Genomic DNA, 18,936 nt, shown 5'->3' with positions numbered 1-18,936 from the left:
TTCTTATAATTATAATAAAGCGTAATCACTCACTCACGTCCCTAACTTAGTGTAATCAAAACTGAGGCAATTCCCACGGCCACAATTGTCACATTTTATTAAACTATATAATATTAAAGATTATAGTATACTTTCGTTTTGCATTAGAAAATAATTAAAAATTACTTCTTTATATTTTTGTTTTAAAACAATGAACTTTTTGTAACACTGTAAATGATAACCGTGCATTGTGTCACTATTTAAAAAAATGTCACTGTATTTAAAATTCATTTTTTGGCGAAACAATAACGTAATTTTACACTTTTGGAAAGATTCCTTGTTAAATTCTATCACATTTTCACATCTTCATTTTTGTCAAGTAAAAACGTCTTTACTCCAAAACGAAAGGTAAGTAACTAAGTAATATGCTCAAAAACAACTCATTTGGCCATCTGCACTTTTATTACATTTAGAAACAATACATCTTCGAAAATAATTTTATTGCATTTGGTTTGCTTTGTATCGCGCCGCAAAATGTTTATCTATACTAAAAAATAGCCAACTAATTGATATTTGCCGACTCTTGGTCATAAACCGTAAATAGCGTTTATTAGTCGGCATTACTGTCGGATTTTCTTCGAATTTATTTTGCTAACTTAGTTTTGTTTATTATAATTCTATTATATATATTTCTTTCCTATGCAAATTATTAAAAATTGCGTGAGAAAAAATCAAATCAAACAAGTAGAGGACGAAGAGAGAGAGAGAGAGAGTTCATTGAAATGTATTTTTCAATATAATTAATAAAAAAAATATCCGCAATAATGGTCACCCTTCTTTATATTAAGGGAACATGATGTATATGTATGTATATTAATAGTTTATAGAAGATCGATATTTGTAAACATTTATTTAATTAGATAATTTAATTGTTTCAAAATGGTAATTTAAATTAATAAATAAATATTAGTATTTAGAAAATAGATTTTGCAGACTCAATATTATAGATTCATTATTTTACTTGAAAAATAAGGATGATTTCTTCTGCCCTATGATCTTTAAATAGTTTTCTGCGTGTACTTAATATGATTAAAATCATCATTTAACAGGTGAACAATTAGAATAAACATTGATTTTAAGATTGACCTTCTATTATATAATATTTTACTTTAAAACATAAGGCAGACCGCGCATTTCATCGTCTATTCTCATAGTCAAACGGAACCGGAATAAAATATTTCAAACGCTGGCAACCCCTGTTTGCGGCAGGAATTTTCCAGGCAACCCTGTTTTATAGTGTTCAGAAAAAAATAAGCTTTAATGATATATAATTCATTAAAAAAACACATGAGTGCAAATTATTAACATTTAGTGACATGTTTAAACCAGGCAACCCTAGACTTGCGGCAGACTGAGAGCTGGCAACCCTTAATTTTCCAATTCCTTATGCGATTATCTTTCAAATGATGTGCGATTCATATAAAAAACGTATGGGTGCAATTTTCTCCAAAAACGAGTTACGAAAAAATGTAATTAAAGGTGATTGCGGCAGGATTCTTCCAGGCAACCCAGGTGTAATCTGTTCTACTAATCATGTATTATTCATTAATATAGGTTTAATTAAGAAAACTCGTTTATGCAGGATTCAACGGCCGGATCTCAGGGTATTACTACAATATCTAATTATTCTGTTTGTTTTACTTGCTGGACGGCAACGCGCCCAACCTTGTGTCGCGGAAGCGGGCGGCGTCAACCTGTTCGTGGTCGGCATCGGGCCCGACGGCCACATCGCCTTCGACGAGCCCGGTTCAAAATTATAACATCTTTGTAAAATTATTTTTCACTTTTTAGTTCATTGTTAGAAGTCGGTTTTTCTTTTTGTTAAAAATTGATTTATTATTTATTAATTAAAAAAAATCAAAAATCCTTATAGAAATTACGATAATGTAGAAAATAAATCATATTGGATTCACTATAGTTGTCAGTCAATTCTGTTTATGAAATGAATAATGCAGTTAAAGCAGGCGAAACTGCGGGCGGGCAGCTAGTCATTAATATAATTCTGGATGTTTTTGCTGCCAATTCTTTCATACAATCCAATTGTGACTCTTCAGATCGTTCTACAAATATGATTAATTTTGGAGGACGGCACGTAATTCTCCGTATATTATTCCGGTTTATTATTATTAGCTATGCTAGCTTATTTAGCTATGACCTTAAAAAAATAGTAGGAATGAACAATTGCTACATGTATTTTAAGCAGAAACGTCGCAAAGTCTTTCTCTAATAAACATCATTTTATCACTAAAGTATTTCTCAAATATACTAAAAATATAGGCATATCTTATAAAAGGAATTTACGATCATAAGATGTAGCTATTCAAGTCACAAAGATGTATAAAAACAAAGAATATGTTTTCCAGTAAATGTAATTTATTTACTAAACAGTAGTTACACACATACAGTGTAATGTCGCAACACTCGGCCGACATCGCGGAGTCGCACTCTTCTTACACTTACCTATATAAATTTAAATTTCAACAGAGAGCACTTTATATTTAGTCATAGTGAAGTCGAAATTATCAATAAAGTAAATCAATACTTTTTGATGTGGGTCTCGTCCAGTAGACTAGTTTAAATAAATATAGCATCTTCTTAATACGTAACCAACCACTTTCTTACTCTCGTAAAGTATTCATGTACTTTGTGCGAATATAAACATAAAATATATTAGAGCGAATGATTCATTTTGTATACTTACGTCGCTCTTCCGATAAACTTAAACATATTACCTTAAAATAACGTTAGTGTCATCCATCGGAAGCAATATGATCTACGTCGCTCTCATTATAGTGACATACTAGCATATAGAGCCGGGGTTGCCACTTTTATATCAATATTGCTAGCAGCACTTAGCACTTTTAGGCTTCTGCGGACGACTGGTTGGGAACCACTGCATAGAGCAAGTCTTCATTATCTTTATTTTATAAGTAAATCATTATCTAATATTAAAAATTATAACAATATACTGCGTAGTAATGTTTCAATTGTTATCACAGTTAACAAGTGTGATGCACTCAGGGGCGCGAACGAAACACGCCTTAAACTAAAACCATTAAGACGTAAAATGATACAACATATTTCACGACCAGTGACATTATTGAATACAATATTAGTGGCTGCGCGCGCGCTTGGCGGGCGGCTCGCCCTCACCGCTCCAGTACGCGTACTCGGGCAGCCACTTGAGCAGCTGCGCGTCAAAGAACTCCTCGAGGCGGCGCGCCTCCTGCAGCCCCGCCCCTGCCACTCCCCGGAACAGCGCGCGCACGTCCGCTACAAACTGCGCTACATGCGTGTAGCGCGCCTCGCCACCCGCGGGCTGCAGGCGGCGCCGGATGGCGTCCAGGCACGCGGCGCGGCCCGGCGCCGGCGCGCGCAGCGCCAGCGACAGCTCGTACTGGCAGTACAGCTCCAGCGTGATGCGCTCCACCACGCGGCGCGCGCGTCCCTCCAGCACGCCCCCACTCGCGCCCGCGCCCGCCTCCTCCTCTGCGAAGTTGACGCACAGCAGGCACTGCCACGACTCACTCTCTTCGGGCAGCTTCTCGATGGTGGGTATGTGACAATACTGGTGGAACACCTTGGGGCACTTGTCACAGCACATGAGCTCGCCGCCGTCCATGCACACGGCGCACCAATCCTCGTTGGGGTCGGCTCCGCGGCGGGGCTCGCGCGCTTCGCCCCCCGCACAAGCACCCGTGGACGAGTGCACGACGGCAGGCGAAGGCGCGTCTGCGCAGCTCTGCTCCGCTACCACCTGGATTCAAATATAATATATTGTTATAGGAGAGTGAGGGCGCCGCTGTGTCAGTGTCAACATCGTACTCGCTAATAAACAAGTTTTAAAAATATTATAAGTTCGCCAAATTAAAGTGAAACATACACAACATAGAATCAGTGCTTGAACTACTTCATTCGACATAAAAAACATAGTGTGTAAACCATAACATTTACTAAAAAGTGCAAAAAACATTTTGACAAAAGACCGTTAGGTCGTTAAGAAACTCAAGATATAAAATTATTAAAGTGAAAAATAGTAATGTAATGCGTGTGTGTGTTGAAACTGAAACTCAAAAACATTGAAAAAGTGCATAAATTAAAAACATTTCAAATTATAATCTTAAAAGTGCCAAATAATTTTATTTTAGTTGTAAAACTCCTCGAACAAAATATTGAACAGCGCCATCTATTTTAACCAATTAGAACTTCCCTTTTTCTAATAGAGGGCGCAGAGTTTCATAAATCAATAATGGACGAAATAAAAAATATGTTAATTAACATGCAGCAAGATATAAAACAACAAAAACAAGACATGCTAGAGATGAAAGAGGATATAAAAAATACAATAATAAACAGCCTCAACGAGAAATTTAATAATTTGGAACTAAAAAACGAGCTTTTGGAGAAAAAAATTGAGGATCAGACAAATAAAATAAATAACTTAGAAAGGCAGCTCCGACAGAAAAATCTAATCTTGTTTGGCGTCAAAGAAAGCGAAAAATCATACGATGAACTAGAAAAAAATGTAATAAATATAATAAATACACACATAAAAATATCATGTGACACTAGCAATATTGAAGCTGTTAGAAGATTAGGGAAAAAAGGTGAAAAAGTAAGACCAATAGTGATAACATTCAACACATTGGGCCTCAAACTAAAAATACAAAAAAATAAACGATTCTTACAAAATACATCATACTACCTGAAAGAAGATTATCCATTTGAAATTTTAATGAAACGTAAAGAACTACAAATCCAATTACAGAAAGAAAAGGATGCAGGCAACACCGCTTTTATAAAATATGACAAAATTATTATAATGAATAACAAACAACTCCCAAATAAGCAGTCAAGCAAAAGAAACTTGTCTGAATCTCCGGAGAAATTTCATCTTGGTGGCCAAAACATTCAACAGATTAGCAAACAACCTAAGAAAACTAGAGGAGACATGAAGAATTATATAATACAAAAGCCCAAGCTAACCTTCGCCCCGTCAGAAACATTTCAATGTCAAACAAATATATCTCAGAACAAAACAGCATAGCAATCAAAATCGGACCCTCTACTAACCCCTAATCTCCCAGTACGGCCGGTCACCGCGGGAGAGTACGACCAAAACCCCCCAAGAGAAAATACCAAAACGAATAATACTTTCTTTATTTGCAGCCTTAACGTAAGATCATTATCCTCTGATCAAAAATTTATTGAGCTCAAAGCAGCACTACGAGTTATTAACCATGACATAATAGGTTTGTGTGAAGTTCGTCGCCTAGGTGAAAAGATAATAGAAGACAACGAATACATCTTCTACTACATAGGCCAAACGAAAGGCCTACATGGAGTAGGTTTTCTGGTTAAGAGAAAGTACAAAGATAACATCATAATGTTTACAGGAATATCTGAAAGAGTATGTATACTAGAAATCAAGCTGGGAATCCAAAGTTTTGCAATAATCCAAGCGTACGCACCTACTGAAAACTCATCTCAGGAAGAAATAGATAGTTTTTACGAGGACCTAGCGAAGGCTCACGATTCCATATCGGCAGAGTATATATTCTCTATGGGTGATTTTAACGCACAAATAGGAATCCCCAAAAAGTACGAACATTCCACTACAGGCGAGTTTGGCTATGGCACTAGAAGCGCTCGGGGTACGAGACTAATTCAATATGCCCAAGAATACAATCTAAAAATAATAAATACAATGTTCAAATTAAAACCTAAGAACCGCTGGACATGGATCTCTCCAGACAGAAATACAAGAAACGAAATTGATTATATTATGTCCACGAAGTACCACATGATCTCTAAATATGAAGTATTACAATCTTTCTCGTTTGGATCGGACCACAGACTAATTAGAGCAACATTACACATAAACTCTATTAAGAAAAGTAGACGTAATTATTCTAATACATACAAGAAGCTAAAAACACCAGATGAGCAGGAAATGTACCTTACAAACCTTAATACATTTATACCAGAACTTATAGAGACTCAACATAGCTATAATGTGGAGGAGTACTACCAGCAAATCAATTATTATGTCAAATTAAGCCTTAAAAACATTAAAAGCACACAAAAGAACAAAATCCTATCTGTGAAAGCGCTAGATTACATGAAAGAAAGAAGTATACTACAAAATAAGCCTAATTTAAATAAAAGTGATAAACAAAAATTAAAAACTCTATATAAACTTACTGACAAAGAAATAAAAAGATGCTACGCTGCTTACAGAGCAACAACTATACAACGACACCTCGATAATTCCAGGTCGGCTAAAAAAGCTTATAAGGAATTAAACCAATCCAAAACTTGGGTCCCTTCTCTCCAGAATGGTCATAAAAAATGTAAGTCTCGCACAGAAATTATAAACGCTGCTACCGATTACTACACTAACCTATATAAACAACCAGACACACCGACGCAAAACGTGGCTACTTACTGTTCTACAGACACCTCTCCAATACAGCAGTTTACAGAAAAAGAAATCCTGACGCAACTAATGAGACTTAAACCGGAGAAAAGCCCAGGACCAGACGGGGTTACAAACGAATGCATCAAGGTCGCAAAGTCTTTGCTATTGACACCAATCACTATCCTGTGGAATAAAATACTTGATGAAGAAGCTGTGCCGCACCATTGGGTAGAATCTGAAATTATTCTACTATACAAAAAAGGTGACCCAGCTGACATAGGCAATTACCGTCCCATAAGCCTCATGTCTTGTTTTTACAAATTATTTGCCTCCTGTCTTCTTGAAAGAATAGCCTCAGTCATCGATGCACACCAACCTATCGAGCAAGCTGGATTTAGAAGTGGTTTCAGCACGATTGATCATATCCAAGTGGTAGACCAGGTGATAGAAAAATATTTAGAATTTAACAAACCATTATACATAGCTTTCATAGACTACAAAAAAGCTTTCGACTCAATTTCACACGAAAGCATCTGGGAGTCGCTGAAAGCACTTAAAATAAAAGAAAAATATATTAATATTCTAAAATACATTTACAATAACACCACAAGTAGAGTTAGACTAGATAGAGTGGGAGAAGCAATTAACATAAAGAGAGGAGTCCGGCAAGGAGATCCAATTTCCCCAAAACTGTTTATAGCAGTTTTGCAACTCGTAATGGGAAAATTACAATGGCTTAATCAAGGCATTAATATGAACGGGCACTTCTTAAGTCATCTTAGATTTGCTGACGACATAATTTTATTCTCAGAAACCCCTTGTCAATTAAATAAAATGGTTAACGACTTAAACCAGGCCAGCATGGAAGTTGGATTAGACATGAACCTGGAAAAAACAAAAGTTATGACGAACCGCAGTGAAACCCCCATTTTAGTAAATACTACTCCTCTCGAGTTTGTAAAAAACTATGTATACCTAGGCAAACAGATGTCTTTGAGTAAAGAAAGAAACAGTCAAGAAATAAACCGACGAGTAGCAATTACCTGGAATAAGTTCTGGAACCATAAAGAAATACTCAAATCTCAACTTCCTCTGTCGACCAAGAAAATAGTGATGGATACAGCAATATTACCATGCCTCACCTATGGGTGTCAAACTTGGACCTATGATCTCAAAACCAGGAATAAAATTCAGACTACCCAGAGAAGAATGGAGAGAAGTTGCCTAGGTTTAAAATTAAAAGACAAAGTTAAAAACGTTGACATCCGAAAAAAGACAAAAGTATGCGATGCCTTGACTTTTTCGCTGAAGGCAAAATGGAAGTGGGCGGGCCACTTAGCTCGATACCAAGATGACAGATGGACCCTAAGGTCAGTAAGGTGGTCAGGGCCAAGAGGTTCCAGAGCAAGAGGTCGACCAAAAACCAGATGGGTAGACGAAATAGTAGCGATGGCGGGCGGAAGTTGGCTGGACACAGCTAAGGATAGAGAGTCGTGGCATTCCTTGGGGGAGGCTTTTACCCGAAAGGGGTCCATACAATTAACAAACAATTAAAATAATTAATAATTTAAAATGACATGAAATATAACAATCTATAAATTAAATAATAACAAAACTTATTAAATCTAAATATATATCAATGATTAATTTTTTTATAATTATAAATGTATCACTGTATGGAATTGAAATAAAGCTTATTATTATTATTTGTATATGTATTGATACTCAGTTTGAAACTGGATTTTATTGTATCTACGGGTTGTAACCAAGTAGATACAATATAAATTAATAGAATGTGTTATTGTACTTGAGGTGTATTCGTGCTCTGTTCATCTATTTGCAAAAATTTCCTTACTATTCTACAAGTGTTTAGTATTGCTGCTCGTTGTAATGTAATATAAGTTGTACGTTTTAAGTTTAACATATTTAGACTATGGTGAAGATGTTTCGGTATAACCCCAGTGGTAGAGAGAACTATAGGTACTATGTATACTGTTTTTTGTTTCCAAATTCTTGTCACTTCTTCTTTTAATTCTTCATATTTATTAATTTTCTCGGCAATTGTTTTTTGGAGATTATGTGTATTAGGCACTGCGATATCTATCAGGTATGTTATTTTATCTATTTTGTTTTGTAATATTATGTCTGGTCTGTTAAAATGGATTGTTCGGTCGGTAAGAACAGCTCGATCATAGTATATTTTATGGGTAGAATTTTCTAGTATGGTTTCTGGGGTGTACTTATAATAAGGGGTATCAAAATTGGTTATAAATTTATATTTGTGTGCAAGTTGTTGATGTATTATATTACATATTTGGTTGTGTCTGTGCGTGTAGTCGGAATGTGTGAGATTGGAACAAGCTCCTGTTATATGTTGAATGGTCTCTGGTTGGCTGTGGCATCTACGACATTTATCATTAGTGACTTTGGTATCTTTAATTATATATTTTCTGTAATTTTTTGTGTTTATGATTTGGTCTTGAATGGCTATTATGAATCCTTCTGTTTCGGGGAATAAGTTACCAACTTTGAGCCACATATTTGAGCCTACTGAATCTATATGTGCTTGTTCCATGTCATGCGGATGTCTTCCATGTAATACTTTACTTTTCCAATTCTCTATCAGCTGCTTTTGCGGATCTGTATGTTGGTTATTTTGACAGCCAGTTATTTCTTCTAAATTTAACGGAGTGTAATTATGATCATTATCTTTTATTATTTTATGTATTATGCTACTATTTGATTTATAAATGAAAAACTTTTGTAATGATTTTATTTGGTTTTGCCACAAAGTGCTAATATTTATGATACCCCTTCCACCGTGTGATCTTTTAATGCTTAGCCTTTCTATTGCAGATTTAGGGTGAAGATAATTGTGTTTTGTTAGTATAGTACGTATTGACCTCTCTAAGTTATCTATATCTGTTTTTGTCCATTTTACAATACCAAAGGAATATGTTAATATTGGGACGGCATATGTATTAATTGCTTTAATAAGATTTTTTCCTGATAATTGTGCCTTGCAAATAGCATATAATCTGTTTTTAAATTGTGTAGTTAAAAATTGTTTTGTATTTGTATGGTCTAAACCTTTAAATTGATTATATCCTAAATACCTGTAGATATCGTCACACTCAAGAGCTGTAATAATGTCGTGATCGTTAATTAAATAATTACCTTCTTGAATTTTGCCTTTAATTATATGGAGAGCTTTACATTTATCCAGACCAAATTGCATTTTAATGTCATTGCTAAATTCTGTAGTTATATCTATTAGTTGTTTCATATCTGTATGTGTTTTAGCATATAGTTTTATATCATCCATATAAATGAGATGTGATATTAGGGAATTGCGTGAACGTGAACTAAAACTGTATCCCAACAGGCTATTCTGTAGAAGATTAGATAATGGGTTCAAGGCAAGACAAAACCATAAGGGACTCAAGGAATCCCCTTGATAGATTCCTTTTTTAATTAGAATATGTCTGGTTCTCACGGTAGTACTATTGTAATTAAGCTGCAAGGTGGTTTTCCATTGAGACATAATAATGTTCAAAAATTCAATAATAAACGGACTTATTTTATATATTTTTAATATTTGTATTAACCAAGTGTGAGGTATGCTGTCAAAAGCTTTTTTATAATCAATATATGTACAATGCAAATTTCTATTTTTTGTTGTAGCATGCTTGTGAATGGTGGAATCTATAATGAGTTGTTCCTTGCAACCCATATGGCCTCGCTTACACCCTTTTTGTTCCTCCGCTATTATATTATACTTTTCTATATGTACCGTGATTCTAGATGTTATAACTGAAGTAAGAATTTTGTAAATTGTGGGTAAACATGTTATGGGCCTATATTGTGAAGGTTCCGACGAAAATTTCCCTTTTGGTATCATGTATGTAATTCCGGTTGCTATAAAACTGGGTATATTCTGCTTATTTAAAATAATATCTGTAAAATTTTTTGCTATTGCTCTGTGAAATATGGTTAATTTCTTATACCAAAAATTATGTACTTTATCAGCACCGGGTGATTTCCAATTGTGTAGTTTGGCAGTAATTTTTAAAATTTCTGTTTCAGTAATTTCGTCAAAATTCATTGTATCTATTGTTTTATATTTATCCGTTTCTTCTACAAACCATTTGGCATTTTCGTTATGTTTCGATTCTTGTTCCCAAATGTCTGACCAATATGTAGTTAACTGTTCTTCTGTAGGGATACTCTCTGTATTTCTATTTTGGGATGGATGGTTTGGTTTTGAAAGTTGTCTGTAAAATGTCTTTTCTCTTGTTGCAAATAAGATATTGTCATCTTTTCTTTTCTGTGCTTTTTTGTATCTTTTTAGTCTATGAGATTTAAGAGCTAGTTTTTGTTTTAATGTATCTAGAAATTCTTCTGATTTTTGGTTATCATTTTCATGCTTAGTATGTAAAGTTGTATTACGGAAAATTTTCATCACTGTTTTAACTACTTTTTGGGATCTATTGCTATTGATATATTGTGTGAGACGTCCAATATCTACTCTAAGTTTTTCTATACTCTTTTCTAATCTTATTTGCCATGATGGTTTATTTTTATAATTTTTTCTTTGTCCTGTATGTGTTCTTTGTATAATTTTATAACCTAACTCTTCTCCTATTACTAAAGCTGTACAATATATCAATGTATGTATATCTATTAATTGAATCTCGTTAGAAATATAGTTACCTAATATTTTTAAATTAAATATGTGTATTAGTTCAGTGAGTTTATGAGTATATTTTAATTTTGGTAGACTTGGTCGAATTGTTGGATCAAGCCCAGAAAAAAGATTAAGTGTTGTTGTTAGTTTTTCTCTTAAATTTGTAATAAATTCTTCCGTGTAATTAGTAGGTACTATTAAAGTTTCTATATCATTTTCTATTAAATAATTTAAGGATTCTGTTTGCGTAGAAGTCTGTGTTGTTTGGGTATTAAAATAATTTTGTGATTGTTCTCCAACTTGGGATACAGCAGTTATTGTGTTTGATAAAACTAAATGACTTTGGTTTTGATTTCTATTTATATTATCCATTTCTATTTCTTCTAATTCTATTTCACGTTTTACTTCTTCTTTTATTTGATTTAGTAAGTCCTGAGATACTAACTTATTTCTAACTATTGTTCTCCTTTGGTCAGATACTCTTTGCTCGGATACGGTAATGTAAGGATATTTTTGACAGAATAGTTCGTGTAGGCGTTGTCTATATGTGGAAAAATCTGTTTCTAGCTTTGTGATTTGGTAGTAGGTACGCATAATAAATATGTTGACTTCAGAACTCCATCTCATGCGTACTCTAGGTTTTCCAGCTTTGGTGGACGCAGGTAAAAAGGCGTTTGCCTCCTGCGCAACACTCAAAGTTGGTACGTGTTCAACTGTATGGCTTGAAGTAGGTGATGATGGTATAGAAGGTGTGTAAGATTCACTACTTGGACTATATGGTTCTATTGGACTATTAGGTTGAGATGTGTGTTCGGCTGTAGTATATTTGTCGGTGGGAGCCCGCCTGTTCAACTCCAGACCGCCGACGGTTCGCATGCTGAAACACCCAGCGTCAGCTCCAGGTGTGCCCCGACGATCACCCTCGGGAAGCGGCCCTCTCAGTTTCTTTTGTAACCGTGTCTCCATTTTTATGGGTAACCTTTACCTTGTTAGCCGAGTAAGTTTCATAAGTACTCGTTACCGCCCCCCACGTTAGCAAGGTGTTCAGCTAGGACGTAAGGTAGGATTTTGGGGGGCTTATTATTATTATTATTATTATTATTATTATATTGTTATATTGAAATTAGAAGTGAAAAAAAGAATATTTGAAAAAAAAAAGTTACTAAATACAAAACGTCTGTTAACATCTCAGAAGTGGATGGTAGTTACAAGGACTGTAGGTTACAGTGTGTACTGTGGACGGTAGGTTAACTGACCGATGTTGACACCGCGCGTTTAGTATATTTTCATAGCATTATGTCTTACGGCCTGTTACTTTGGGGCAGTGCCGTTGATATAGATACCATTTTTGTGCTCCAAAAACGGGCTGTCCGAGCAGTCTATAAAATGGGTCCACGGGAGTCACTAAGGAATAAATTCAAAGACTTTAACATCCTCACACTACACTCCCAATATATTTACGACAACTTAGTATATGTGCATAAAAATATTAATTAATTTAATAAAAACAGTGACCTCCATCAACATAATTTAAGAATTAAAAATAAGCTTGCTGTGCCCTTCTCTAGGGTCCATAAAGTGTCTCACTCATTCGTAGGTCAAACAAACGACGTGGTTAATTTATCACTGAACAAATTTAAAAAAGTGGTAAAGCACAGGCTCTGCCAAAAAGCATATTATTCTGTTAAAGATTATGTTCGCGATAAAGATATTTGGAAATGAGTTGCTCTATTTCTAAGTTAAAATTGTTAATTGTAATTTGTAACAAATGTTGGCAGTTAAAAAGAGTGGCCATGAGTTTCTTTGCCTGTATCTTCTCATGAGCTCAACCATTTGAACGGGCTTTTTTGAAGTCAAAATTGCACTTTTTTTTTGGTTATTTTGTTTTGCATTTTGTTTACTTTTATGACATGTCCAAGTGAATGTTAAGCATTTTTATGGAATAAAAATTTATTTATATTAATTAATTAATTATTAATTTTTAATTTTTTTATTTTTTTTTATTTTGACTTTGACAACTAAATATTATCCACGGTCTCTAAATGAGGTGAAGCATGGAACAGTGCCTGGGACTTGGTACCCTTTCCGTTATAACAACACTCGCCTTCACTGCTCCTCTTAGGATCTCAAATGACCCAAGCCCGACAACTAACGGTATTTCTTGATTATATTTAATAATACAGTTGTATTATTGATAAGTCCTGTAATTTAAGATGATCTATTGTCTATTCTATGACGGTTCAGACAGCATAAATATATACTAGCCTGACACATTCAGAAAATGTACCAAACTGTAGCTGTTTACCCAAGTGACAGACATCTTCAGCAGATTGTCTGGCGTGATAGTCCCTCATGTCCATTACAAGCTTATCAGCTCAACACTGTTACTTACGGCACAGCTAGCGCCCTGTTCTTAGCAACTAGATGTATTCATCGATTAGGCTTACAGTGCGCCGATAGGAAGGTTTCTGAAGTTAGTCTTCATTATTAACGTCATTGCTGATAATCAATTCGGTTTTATAAAGGGTAAATCGACGGAAGATGCTGCACTACTGCTTACTGAAACAATAGTTAAGAAAATGGACAGTGCATCAAAAGTGATCGGCGTATTCCTCGATCTATCCAAGGCCTTTGATACCGTTTCTGTGCCACTATTAATAAACAAAATGGAAAGTATCGGAATACGTGGCAGCGCTCTTGAAATCTTTCTCATATTTATCAAATCGCTCGCAATGCACGAAAATCAACCAGTACGTTAGTGACAATACTGCAATCTGTTTTGGGGTACCACAGGGTAGTGTTCTTGGACCTACCTTGTTCACTTTTATATTAATAGCTTATGTGCCACATCATTACCAAATTGTAACATTATTGCGTATGCAGATGATACTGCGCTTGTGGTTCATGGAAAAGATTGGAATGAGGCCAAACACTACGCTGAACATGCGGTCAGATGGATAACAGGCTTGTACAATGCTAATCTTTTAACTCTAAATATAGATAAAACCAAATATATCGCGTTTTCTCATCGCTCCCATTCCCAGCTGCGACCTGAGTTGTCGATTAGAGTACACACACATACTTGCACTCTTCTGGATAACTGTAATTGTCCTAGTTTACCTCGCACTTATAATATGAAATATCTTGGCCTTACAGTTGATTGCTACCTGAACTGGAAACTTCATATCAATCACATAACCGGCCGAATAAGAAAACTAATTCCTATTTTTAGGAAACTTATAAGTTCAGCTAATTTTGAAACCTTACTTCTTGTTTATCATGCCCTTATTCAAAGTCTCGTCAGCTACTGCATCAAGTAAAAACTCGTTACTTCCCTTGGAACGTGCCCAAAGAGCCATACTAAAAGTCATGCTTGGAAAGCCCAGACGTTACAGTACCGACCTAGTTTACAGTAATAGCTCAGTCTTAACAGTTAGACAACTTTTCATAAAATCAGTTGTACTGCGGAAGCATAGGAGCACTCCTTTCAAGACCATTTGTAAGCGCAATAAACCAAAGGTTTGTGATATCGAATGTTGCAAAACCAAGCTAGCTCGTTCTCACTTCTACGTACTAAGCAGTCGCTTATACAATGATGTTAACAAAATTATCAACATTTACCCTTTGTCTTCTTCGAAATGTAAAGCAGTTATGAATACCTGGCTGCAGAAGTTGTCCTACTTGGATACGGAGAATCTTCTTCGTAGCTAACTTACATTCATGACTCGTACATACATACACGCGCATAAACACACACACGCACACACACACACACTCACACACAAACACACTTTTAACACGTGGTAATAATATAGAACCTAATTGTTTTTCTTTTCTTCTTTTTCAATAATTAGTTTAAACCTTTTATTATATCGCTTTATTTTTGCTTATTTCGACATCATAATCTGTAATTGATGAGTATTCTCATTTTTGTCATCGAAATAGTGTCTTAAGGGTCAAAGATGCTGGCAGCTGTGACACAGTTAACACTAGTACGGCTGCCATCGCTCATCTCTAAACTAAATTAAATAAATAACTAAATTGTTGTCTTGTTTTTTACATATTCCAACGAAATTAGAGTGTATATGTAACATTTAATTACTGAATAAAGCATTTATTTATTATTTTTATGTAGATGATTTCTCACAGGTGAATCTGATATTAATGAAGCTTAACTTCAGCTCAATTACCTACGTTGTAAAATAACCTACACTCTTGCATTAGCAAAAATGCATTTAAGAAAGTGGAAGTCAAACGATATGCGATTATTAAGTAATTCCGATTTTCCACGCTCTTCATTAGATCTGAACGTTGGGGGACATGAGGCGATTAAGGCATTAGGGTGAGACCAGGTTAGCCACCAGGGTAGTTAACGATGTCTGACCATCATCTGAATATCATATTCTCTGCGATGCGTCTGAACAAGCGTACGGTGCGTATCTGTATGTCTGCAGTGTTAATGACAAGGTTGAAGTATTAGTACGTTTGATATTAGCTTAAGGTTGAGTTGCACCACGTAAGCTGACAACTATTCCTAGACTTGAAATCTGTGGCGCCTTAGAAGTAGTTCGCATTTATGAAAGAGTTAAGGCTTCGTTAAGGTTAGAACCAAAGCCCGTGTATTCTTGGACCGTTTCCACAATCATTTTAAGTTGGTTGAAGATGCTGATGTTGCTGATGCTTCAGCTTTTTGTTTGCAACAGAGTTGCAGAAATTTTAGATAAGACGGAAATGGTGAATGGAGGCACGTCCTCTCTGGCAAAACTCAGCAGATTATTTTTCGCGTGGAGTAGATATTGAAACAATCGATTCTTTTACAGAATGGTGGTCGGGACTAAGTTTTTTACTACATGATATTTCATCTACCACCACCTAAATTTTCACTATCAGACAATATTACGTTACCTGAAACTAAATTAAATCTATCTACATTAGTTTAATGTAATTTAAAAAACAAATTTTACGAAATAATTAATTTTAAAGCTTTTACGATTTTTTTAAGGCTTCAACGTGCCACAGTTTTCATTTTGCGTTTTATTGACAGAAAATGTAGAAAATTACTAAATAATGGTGTTTTAACTGTTAATGAATTGCAAAGAGCTTTAAATGTTATAATTCGCACTTCTCAAAATGAATCTTTTAATGAATATAAGATTTTGCTAAATAAAACTGAGCTATTACTCGGATAATGGTACTTCGTTTGTTGGTGCGTACAATATAATAATAATAACAACCAAACATCATTTAATTAGAGTGCTGGGCGTTTGTAATCTCACGCTTGACGAATGTATACCACTTTAGTACAAATTGACGCCATTTTGAACTCCAGACCACTGACGCCGATTTAATACACATTTAATTATTTGTGACAATGATACCTTTGAAACAGATTGGAGCGAGCATTTCATTCCCAAGGCATGTTATCATTTATAAAATCATTAATCTTATAATATCAAATCATTAATTTGGTAACACACAAACGTGTGAAAAGATCACAATTTTTTTAAATCATGATATAGAAAATTCTCTGACGTTTTCTGGGATTCTATTGTAAAAGCGTACACATTGTCCCATAAATGAATTATGGATTCGATGCAGTCGAGTGTAGTCACAGGTGCACTGAGTTTAACCCTATTTCTAGTATTAATATTTTGTATATCCCCAATTTTGGTAAAATCATTAATGTTTTTCTTAATATACACAACATGTTCAAAGATATATTGAGTTGAGTCAATATATTGATTTCTTAAAACTTTTGCCTTAAGGACTTTAGGGCCTAAGTTATAGATTACACGAATAGCTCGCTTTTGCAGGACAAATATTTGGTTGAATACCCGCTGCATTACCCCAAAGTAAAATCCCATAGGACATAATACTGTGGAGGTAGCTGAAGTAAACAAGTCGAGCCGTTTCCACATCAGTTAATGATCTAATTTTTTTGACCGTGAAAGCTGCTGAGCTAAGTCTATTAACCAATCCGTCAATATGGGGTTCCCACTGTAATTTAGAGTCTATGGTGATACCGAGAAATACCGTAGAGTCGACAGGATCTACGGGTTCACCATTCAAGAGTACATCGGCTTTAACAAATTTCGTGTTAGGTATTCTACTTCTACTAAATCATGCATTTAATTTTCTTTCTATTCAATAGTTATTAACACTGAACCAACCAACTTTTGAGAAAGCATTGTTTACATTGTCCTATAAGATTTGTCGTCTTTTAATTTTGAAAAATGTTGTGGGACCCCCAAGCTGATTACTTATCCAGGAGATTTCTTGCCATTCACATCAACCCTCTGAACTCTGTCAGCTAAATAAGATTGATGACGTTCATGACCAATGTTGAGTGCTGTACGCAATCAAAGGCTTTTGACAAATCACAGAACATCGATGCGACATGCGATCCCTCCCAAGCCTCATATGTATTCTTTATAAGACTTATACCATCTTCTGTAGTTGAACGACCTTTAGTAAAACCATACTGTTTATCGTGCATTAGATTAGTGTATGTGAGCTGAAGTGCACTAATATTTAATTTAGAATATTTTTAAAAAAAATCTTACTAAACGAGGGTAGGGGTATATGGGTCGAAAACTATTGGGATCAGAGGTACTACCCGATTTAAATATAGGTATCACTTTACTAAGTTTCATTAGGTCAGCAAACACACCATACTCTATACAATTATTAAATATAGTAGGGAGGTAAGGAGCAACAGCGTCTATTATATAACTAAACTAACTAACAAGTGTAAGACTGGTAACATAACAAATGTAACAAGTGTAACGTATTTTCATTTATTTCCTAAAATACTGCCAAAATCCCAACAATGCGCCTCAGCGAGTCTGCCGCGGGCATGTGGCGGAAACCCGGGACTGCGTACTATTGCGTACGATTGTAGTATACGCAGAGGAGCGCAACGAGCTACTGACTGACTCGTTTAGGGTCAAGTCTAGTCCAGTCTATCACGGCGACCTGGTGGCAAGTGCGGAAATATTCGGGCGCTTGCGAGCATTTACGCATAAATAGCACCGTAAGAGGAAGGAATATGAAACCTGATCTAAGACTGTTGGGACGCGGAGGGATGGCTGTGTGTCGTCAAGCCCCAGAAAGGGGAGAGTTGACAAACAAGTGACAGGATATAAATTCGTAGGAGTCAAGAATCCGCAAATGTTTTAATTAATGGTTCTAGTTTAGAAGTTGTAGACAATATTAAATATTTAGGATTATGGCTTGATAGATTGCTTCGATGGGGCAAACATATTGATGTCACCTATGCAAAAGTTGTTAATTTGATTAAAATACTTAAGGTGTTAGCGGGTCCAGGCTGGGGAGTGCACCCTCTGTATCTTGGTAGATTATATCTAGCATTAGTAAGAAGTAGAATAGACTATGGGTCTTTTTTATATGATAATAGTGCCAATACACATTGAATTAAATTAGATAGAATACAGAATATAGCTATGAGGGTTATTAGTGGATATGTAAGATCTACACCAATCCATGTCATGGAAAGTGACCTTTGCATACCTCCCCTCTTTGTGAGGAGACGTTATTTAGGTATAAAATAAATTTTTAACAAAAACAAAAACCGACTTCTAACAACGAACTAAAAAGTGAAAAATAATTATATAAAGATTTTATAATTTTGAAGTCGGTGCCAAGTAAAACAAACAGGCTTAGTAATTAGATATTGTAGTAAAGGTGTTGTAGCATTAGTTTGACACCGACTTCAAAATTATAAAATCTTTATATAATTATTTTTCACTTTTTAGTTCGTTGTTAGAAG

General features: G+C 35.2%; 1 protein-coding gene across 4 annotated transcripts in view; it reads right to left on the bottom strand.

The window, feature by feature from the left end:
* Positions 1–2,394: 2,394 nt before the first annotated feature.
* Positions 2,395–18,936, bottom strand: part of LOC146533256 (E3 ubiquitin-protein ligase TRIM33-like) — a 32,563-nt gene continuing 16,021 nt past the window's right edge. For all 4 annotated transcript variants that reach the window (XM_085195705.1, XM_085195706.1, XM_085195707.1 and 1 more), the window contains one exon: positions 2,395–3,796. In XM_085195705.1, the coding sequence (XP_085051831.1) occupies positions 3,152–3,796 (645 nt within the window). In that variant the 3' untranslated portion in view covers positions 2,395–3,151. The remainder of the gene's footprint in view (positions 3,797–18,936) is intronic.

This window comes from Heliconius melpomene, chromosome 13, assembly GCF_056956725.1.
Source record: "Heliconius melpomene rosina isolate 202511_hmr_F chromosome 13, ASM5695672v1, whole genome shotgun sequence".
NCBI classification, from domain to species: domain Eukaryota; kingdom Metazoa; phylum Arthropoda; class Insecta; order Lepidoptera; family Nymphalidae; genus Heliconius; species Heliconius melpomene.
The sequence above is the reverse complement of the archived record's forward strand: the minus strand, read 5'-3'. Positions and strand labels throughout refer to the sequence as shown.